Genomic DNA, 9288 nt, shown 5'->3' on the forward strand with positions numbered 1-9288 from the left:
AAAAAAAAAAAAAAATTATTTTTAAAAAATTTAAAAAAAAAAAAAAAAAAAAAAATAAAAAAAAAAAAAATTTTTTTTTTAAATTTTTTTTTTATAAAAATTTAAAAATTTTTTTTTTTTTTTTTTTTTTTTTTTTTTTTTTTTTTTTTATTTTTCTTTATTTTTCTTGTTCATATTTACTTTTTTTTTTTAAAATGAATAAGAACAACAATAAAGGTAGTGTTAAAAAAAACAATAATTCCAAGAAAAAAACAAGCACAAATATAAACAATGTGAACAATATAAGTAGTATAAAAAATATAAAGAATGAACAGAATATGAAAAACGGAGATGTAAATGATGAAATTGCTACTACTAGTAGTAGTAACCATGTTAATATGGTGTTGAATGAAAATGATGAAGGGATAAAAGATGTTAAAGTTGTTAATAATATAAATATAGATAACAAAAGAGAAGATAATAATGTTAGAATAAATGTACAAGCAGAAGAAACTCTTAATAATGATAGTAAAAATAAAGAAGCTGAAAATAAAATCAATATAAAGAATAATAAATCGAACCAGTCGAACCAATCGAACAAGAAGACGAAGAACAAGAACAACAACAAAAATAATAATAATAATAATAATAATAATAGTACATCAAATAAAAAAAACTCCAAGAACAAGAAAAAAGTAGATAAATTAGATTTAATATTAAATGAATTTAAAAATGATATAAAAAATGAAAAGGGAGAAAACAACCAAAACGACAATATGTTATTAAACGGTGCTATAGAAACAAATAACAATAATAATAATAATAATGGTAATAATAGAATCCATTTTGATCAAGAAGAAATAAAAGAAATTAAAAAGAAGATAATATTAAAAGAACATGTGTTAGAAGAACAAGATAATAGTTCTATTAGATTGTTAAAGAATTGGCCCCAACTAGAAAAAACGTATCAGACGAATCCCCCATGTATCCCTATAGATATGATATATGGAAAGGATGGGAAATATCCAGTAGGAGAAATTTTAGAATATAATAATTATGATTTGAGTGGACAATCTTTACAAGAAAAAAAAGAAAGAGAAAAATTAAGTATTGATTATTATGAAGATTTAAGAAAAGCTGCTGAATGTCATAGACAAGTTCGAAAACATATGCAAGCTTTTATAAAACCTGGAAAAAAAATGATTGATATAGCACAAGAAACAGAAAGGAAAACGAAAGAATTAATACTTGCTCAAAAATTAAAATGTGGTTGGGGATTTCCTACAGGATGTTCTTTAAATCATTGTGCTGCACACTATACACCAAATTATGGAGATGAAACTGTTTTAAAGTATGATGATGTGTGTAAATTAGATTTTGGTGTTCATGTTAATGGTTATATAATTGATTGTGCTTTTACAATAGCATTTAATGAAAAATATGATAATTTAATAAAAGCAACACAAGATGGTACAAATACAGGAATTAAAGAAGCTGGTATAGATGCTAGAATGTGTGATATTGGAGAAGCCATACAAGAAGCAATTGAATCTTATGAAATAGAGTTAAATCAAAAAATATATCCTATTAAAGCCATAAGTAATTTAAGAGGGCATTCAATTAATAAATATATTATACATGGTGGTAAATGTGTACCCATAGTTAGACAAAAAGAAAAAAATGAAATTATGGAAGAAGGGGAATTGTTTGCAATAGAAACTTTTGCATCAACTGGTAAAGGATATGTAAATCATGAAAATGAATGTTCACATTATATGAGAAATCCAGAAAAACAATTTGTACCCATAAGATTAAATTCAGCTAAAACTTTACTTAAAGTTATTAATGATAATTTTGATACACTACCTTTCTGTAATAGATGGTTAGATGATTTAGGACAAACTAGACATTTCATGGCTCTTAAAACCTTAATAGATCTAAATATTGTTGAACCATATCCACCTTTATGTGATATAAAAAATTCTTTCACTTCTCAGATGGAGCACACCATATTATTAAGACCAACCTGTAAAGAGGTACTATCTCGTGGTCCCGACTTTTAACATAAATATGTATATATATATATATATATATATATGTATATATATATGTATGTATGTATTTTATTTTTTATTTTACTTAAATGAACGCAATAACATGTTACACTTGTATCGTATATATATATATATATATATATATATATTATTTTTTTTATTTTTTTATTTTTTTATTTTTTTATTTTTTTATTTTTTTATTTTTTTATTTTTTTATTTTTTTTTTTTTTGGAAAATTGTTTGTTGAATATATATACCTTTTAAATAATATATGAAATATTATATAATATTCCAATTATATTTATTTGTATAATAACTTAGGGAATTATCATTAATTATTATGTTCCATGTTTATTTAAGGACAACAATAAATGTTTGCCCATGCACAAAAATATCATATATATATATATATATATATATATATATATATATATATATTTATATATACATATATATTATTTATATTTATTTGTTTTTATATATTTTTATTCTAAAAATGATGTTATTCAAAAAGTTATTATATGACAAAAAAAGAAAAAGAAATTAAAAGAGAAAATTATGAATATATAAAAAGAATATATGTAAAATGAGATAAGGGGGAAATAAATTTATATTATAAATAGATACCAATAAATATAATACAAATTATTATAGATTTTACAATTTAAAATAAAAACAAATATAATAAATTAACATAGAAATGTAATGAAAGATGTTATTTAAAAATTAAAAGTGTAAAGTAAAATATAAAAAAAAAAAAAATAAAAAAATAAATAAAAAGTAAAAGGTAAAAAGTAAAAAGCTTAAGTAGAAAAAGTAAGAAGTAGAAAATAAAGAGCTGAAACAGAAATATAAGTATTCTTTTATATACACATAAAAATGTATATTTCTTACCTTAATATATTTATTTATTCATTTTATTTCATTTTTTTTGTATATGTATGAGGGAAATATTAATATGGGAAAAACATTCCATACATACATATATATATATATATATATATATATATAATAATATAATCATAATTATTGATGGGCTAAAATTAAAAACTTAATTAAAAAAAAAAAAAAAAAATTCACATTGTTATATATTGTCCATTATATATTGTCTAATATTTTATTATCTATTATTTTTTGTTGCCATTCTTTTTTCTAATTCCATTTGTTGTTGAAATTGTTGTCTAGGTGTTGGAGTAGTTTTACGTGTTAGAACAATCGAAACAATTTCTATTATAGCTAATAATACACCACCTACAATAGCATTTCTTGAAGCTGATCTCCATCCTCCTCTCATTGCTAAAACACCTCCTGTACAAAATCCACTTCCTATAGCATTCCAATGATCTTCTTTTTTTCTCATATATTGAAAAGCACAATCAAAACAACTAAATGTTCCTCCCCATACAGCAAAATTCCCACCCAATATAGGAGCTCTCATACGACTACTATATAAAGCACCACTTAATACATCACCCTTCGGACTATTTCGAGCACCTTTCAAAAAATGCCAAATATAACCACCTATACAACCCATACCAAATGCCCCACCCATGTCTTCAATTATTCTATCGGGGCATGGTTCTCTTGCTAAATCTCTTTCTTGTAGCATATTTTTTTTTTTTTTTTTTTAAAACATATCAATAAATATAACTGTCTTAAAAAAAAATATATAAGTAGTTTCAATACTGTACTTATATTTTTTATTATAACATATATAAATATATAATTATATAATTATACGTATAAACATATATAAATATATATATATATATATATATATATATATATATATATATATATATATATATATCTTCAATTATGTTACTCTTATGAATTATATACGGTATGGAATTATCTTTGTTCACTTTTTCTTATATATTAATATATTATAATGCATATAACTATAATACTGAGTAAGCCTAATCAAAATTTTAATTCTACACAAAAAAAGAAAAAAAAAGTAGGGGGAGGGAAAAATGGTGATCTTAAAATATAAATTTCTATATATCAAGATCTATATATATATATATATTTTTCCCTTTTCTCTTTTTTTTTATTTTTTTTTTTTTTATTTATTTATTTATTTATATAAATTTCAGTTTTTGTAAAATGCGTACCAAAGCTCATATTTTCTAAAATGATCATTTTGGAAATGTTACACTTATGTATATTTCTATATAAAAAAAAAAAAAAGTACACATATAAAAGTATTGTTTGAAATATAAAGAAAATTAATCATATAAACATTATATAATACAATAAATGCCTTTTCTTTCAACTACAATTTTCCTTCTATTTTTTCACATTTTAAGCAAAAAAATAAAATATATGTAAACATAGGTATTATATACTCATTAATTATTTAATTGAAAAAAAATATATATTATATAACAAACGGTATACACCTTTTTATTCTTTAAAAAAATGTTATAATATTATATTATATAAATAACATTTTGTTATTAAATAAATAAATAAATTTATATATATATATATATATATATATACATATTTTTAACTTTATAATCATAACTCTTTTTTTATATTTTATAAAAAAAAAAAAAAAAAAAAAAAGTTTTCACAAATAAAATATAACATAATTTACATTTCCTCATTAAAATTAGTATGATATAAATAGATAAAACTTCAACATTATATATATAAAAAAAATATCCTTATTTATTTATTTTTTTTTTTTTTTTTTTCACATATAAATATTTATATTATTTTGATTCATTTACAATTTAACTATAGATCATATAATATAATATATCTATATATTATATATATATATATATATATTATTTACAATATTTATAATATAATATATAATTTCTGATGTCACTCATAATAATATGGCGTAAATTAAATATTATGATCAAAATATTTATATTAAATTCCTGTGGGTATAATAATTTTACCTATATATAAATATATACACCTTATATAATATATATTATATATATGTATATGTTTATATATATATATATATATATATATATATAAGTGTATATAAAATAAAATACGTCCTTATCTTAATCATAACACATATATATTATTATAACTGTACTTTTTTTGTGGTTAATACATATCTTTTAATAATTATAATAAATATTAAATAAATTAAATATTATAAATAATAGTATTTTCTCTCATTTCTTATGTAACATTTTTAATTAAATAAACCAAAAGTTATGAAAAAAACTGTTATTTTTAAATGTAGAAGCATTTATTTATTTTCGCCATCAATTTAACATATTTATGTAATAATAATTTAAAGGCTGAAAATTATAACATATAAAAAATAAACATTGTAGGATATATGCAATATATATATATATAATACATTATTTTATATAATATTAATTAAGAAATAATATAAGTATATATTTATGCTCCTGTACTACAATATATTTATCTTTATATGATATATATAATATACATTTATATTTTCATTATTATGCATAAAATATATATGAAATATTTTTTTAATAAAATAGAAGAAAAAAAAATTTGCTATTCAAAATAATATATATTTTATGTTATATAATAACATTTTTCTTTATAAAGAAAAAGTTCATTGTGAACACATTTAAAATTTTATTACATAGTTCAACATTACACTGTAATATAAATAAATAAATATATATATAAGTAAATAAATATATTTTATATAAATATTTATAAATTCTTACATTTATATTGAAGATATTATATTTAATAATTTTTGGACTCTAAAACTATATAATATATATATTTATACTAATTTATTTTATTTTCACATTATATATATATATATATATATATATATATATATATAATTGTATAACACGATTTAAAATAAAAAAATATTTTTTAAAAAATACAATAACACATTTGAATATATATATATATATATATATATAGAGAGAGAGAGAGAGATAATTTAATTTTACTTAAATCCTACTTTGTGTAAAATAAAGAAAAAATGAATTCTCTTTTAAGAAACACTTTAAATTCTTCCAAGGGTAAAATTTTTACCAAGTATTTGAACAATTCCTTTAATAAGGTAGCTAATTTAAATAGTAGAAAGGTTTCTAACTTTACAAAGTATGGAAAATGTGTACAGAGAGTTGACAAAAATTTCAACACAATTAACAAGAGGAGCTTTTCTTCAAGTGAAGCACAAAAATTATCGGAAGTTGTAAAAGCTGAAGTACAACATGAAAAGTCCAATTATGAAGCTCCAGATAATATAAAGAGGTTTCTACAAACTTCAGGATGGAAATTTGAAGAACAAGAAGGAGATGTAAATATGGTATTAACCAAAAATGTTGATGGAATGAAAATTATTATTGACTTTCAACTTGTTTCTCCATTTCAAGCAGAAGGAGAAAATGAAGCTCAAGCCGAAATGACAGATTTTTCTGTAACTGTTGAAAAACCAAATCAAAACGGAGGTATAACATTTTATTGTACAACTTTACAAAATGATGAAAAATTTAGATATATGATAGGAAATGTAAAATACTATAAGAATGAAGAAGGAAAAAATTCTGTATCAGCTTATAATGGACCCGAATTTGAAGACTTAGATGATTCTCTACAAACATCTCTTGATGAATGGTTAGCTAATTTAGGAGTAGATTCAGAATTATGTGATTTCATTGATTCCTGCAGTATAGACAAGGAACAAAGAGAATATATGTCATGGTTACAAAATATTTCAAATTTTATTGAAGCTTAATATGTAAATATATATATTTTCTTTTCTTTTCTTTTCTTTTTTTTTTTTTTTTTAATCCTTTAAACAAAATTAAGAAAAAAAAAAATATATGCATATATATATATATATATATATATATATATATATATATATATATATATAATGGGTATTTGATTAATTTATTAAAAATTTATAAATTTAATTAGGAGACCTTTTAAAGATTATATAATGAAATGTAATTTAATAATATAAATAAATAAACTACATGTTTTTATTAAATTATGAACATATTGTACATATACATGTATATATATATATATATATATATATATATATATATGTATTATTAATTTGTGTTTTTTTCTCTCCATATATAATATGGAATTTAAATCATAAACATTTTAAATGTTAATAAGATTATAATAAATATTTAAACAACTAGCTTTATCTTTCTTAAAAATTATGTGCATATTTGCACATTTTTATTTTATTATTTTTTTTTTTTTTTTTTATGAACCGGTCATGTAAAATTGCTATGTAAATAGCTATAAAAAAAATAGCTAATATTATTTTATTTATTTATTATTTTTTTTTTTAAAAAAGAAATGTATCATTTTAATTAAGAAAATTTCCACAAATTTGGAATTTCATATAATATTGTCTTGTATGTATATTTTAATGATAATATATATATATATATATATATATATATATATATATATGTAATTTTTTGTTTTCTTTTGGTTTTTTTTTTTTTTTTCTGGAAAATTTTTTTGGTTCTATTTAAGTTCATTATTTTATGATTTTATTTTATTTGTACATAAATAAAATCCTATTTTTTTCAGTCATCAATGTTTATTGGTACTAAAAAGAATTTATAAATAGACATATTTTACAACAACAACAGAGAAAACACTATATATATCATATATTATATATTTTTGTCGTTATGGAAATTATAAATAAAAAGGATGTTCTTGTAAACTATTTAAAGTTGTGTGGTAAGCATGATATGGTTAATGCTGTAATAAAATATTGTGATGAAGATCACGGGATAGTATTCAATAAACACCCTGCTCGAAATGAAAAAAAGTTTGGAACAATTTATGATTATGGTGTTTCTTCGAAATTAAGAGGGTGTGAGAATTTAGAAAAATTACAGAACTCAAAGGTATTTCATAAGGAGAAAAATATTTCTAACCATTTAAATGATATCGTTTTGGAAAGTTCAAAACGTGTTGATGATATACCTAAAGTTAAATGTTATGGTAGGGACGAAAGTTCATTAGAGGAGCTGGAAGAAAGGAGGACTGAAAAACCTGTTAAATCTTATTATAATCAAAGAAAAAAAAAAACGAATTTATTAAATAAACAAGACAATGCAATATCAGAAATACTGGATGATATCTGTGAAGTTATAGCACCTGAAGGAAAAGGAAAGTTTCTAAAATTTATTGGTGAAAATTATGTCTACATTTTATTGGAAAATGTAAGGGAAAATAAAATACTTAAAAGGATAACAATAAAATAAAGAAAATAAATGAAATGTTTATATATATTTGTGTTATTAACTCGCATTTGATTAATAATATATATATATATATATATATATATATATATATATATATATATATATATATATGTATGTATGTATGAGTATATTTTATTATTTTTAGGGAACTTATCATTGTTATCCAATCCATCTACTCAAGTTGAACCGTTCTTTCTTAAAGAATAATTCCATGTTTACCTTAAAATTTGATTATAAGGATATGGCATTAAAACACGCAAGAACTCTTATTAAATGTAAAATATAAAATTCGTATTCGTTTTATTTTTATTTTACATATCATATACTATTTTATTCATTTATTTATTTGTTTATTCTTTTTAATATTTTTATACAGCTAAAAATAAAAAAAATTATAAACGCCCCAATTTAATAGCGCAGGATAATATGTTTCACGATAATTTTGTTGATTTCCCAAAAGAGTTGGATTATATAAAAGATTACATAATAAAAAATGATAATAAATATTTAACATCTTGTATAAAGGAAAATATGGTTTATGGTGTATTAGACAATGGGAAATGTTCATATAATAAAGAATTTTTGAATTGTTTACAAAATTGTAATGATGAGGTAAAATATTATAAAACATAAATATACATTACTTATTTACATTTATGTTTGATTATATGCATTTCTATTATTGTACTTTTTTACTTTTTAGATTAAACAAAATATTAAGATAAAAACATTGAATAATATATACAAATTAGAGAATTCAAAAAATATATACATATCCTAGTAGGTTACAAAATGTGAGAAAAGCAAATATAGAAATCTTTAACTTTGATCTCCAAAATAATATATGTGATATCTGGTTGATAGGAGTATTTACTTTATCATATTTTCAATGATATAATTTATAATTTGTAAAAATATGTTTATGTTTACAATCACAAATGATATTTTATATATTTAACGAAATATATTAATTATAAATATATATATTATTATTATTATTATTAGTAGTAGTAGTAGTA

At 19.7% G+C, this 9288-nt stretch overlaps 4 protein-coding genes across 4 annotated transcripts; 3 read left to right on the forward strand and 1 right to left on the reverse strand.

Annotated features, from left to right (window-relative positions):
* Positions 1 to 194: 194 nt before the first annotated feature.
* PRSY57_1433900 (methionine aminopeptidase 2, putative) lies at positions 195 to 2042 on the forward strand (the record flags this gene model as incomplete). The annotated part of the gene is made up of 1 exon (XM_012909938.2): positions 195 to 2042. The coding sequence occupies one exon, from the start codon at positions 195 to 197 to the stop codon at positions 2040 to 2042; it is 1848 nt and encodes a 615-aa protein (XP_012765392.2).
* Positions 2043 to 3153: 1111 nt separating this feature from the next.
* PRSY57_1434000 (mitochondrial import inner membrane translocase subunit TIM17, putative) lies at positions 3154 to 3642 on the reverse strand (the record flags this gene model as incomplete). Its single annotated transcript, XM_012909939.2, has 1 exon — positions 3154 to 3642. The coding sequence occupies one exon, from the start codon at positions 3640 to 3642 to the stop codon at positions 3154 to 3156; it is 489 nt and encodes a 162-aa protein (XP_012765393.1).
* A 2358-nt stretch (positions 3643 to 6000) lies between these two features.
* Positions 6001 to 6759, forward strand: PRSY57_1434100 (mitochondrial acidic protein MAM33, putative; the record flags this gene model as incomplete). The annotated part of the gene is made up of 1 exon (XM_012909940.2): positions 6001 to 6759. One exon carries the CDS (start codon positions 6001 to 6003, stop codon positions 6757 to 6759), a length of 759 nt encoding a protein of 252 aa, XP_012765394.2.
* Positions 6760 to 7687: 928 nt separating this feature from the next.
* Positions 7688 to 9050, forward strand: PRSY57_1434200 (hypothetical protein; the record flags this gene model as incomplete). Its single annotated transcript, XM_012909941.2, has 4 exons — positions 7688 to 8227; positions 8415 to 8544; positions 8646 to 8881; positions 8973 to 9050. The coding sequence occupies 4 exons, from the start codon at positions 7688 to 7690 to the stop codon at positions 9048 to 9050; spliced, it is 984 nt and encodes a 327-aa protein (XP_012765395.2).
* Between the last annotated feature and the right edge of the window lie 238 nt (positions 9051 to 9288).

This window comes from Plasmodium reichenowi, chromosome 14, assembly GCF_001601855.1.
Source record: "Plasmodium reichenowi strain SY57 chromosome 14, whole genome shotgun sequence".
NCBI classification, from domain to species: domain Eukaryota; phylum Apicomplexa; class Aconoidasida; order Haemosporida; family Plasmodiidae; genus Plasmodium; species Plasmodium reichenowi.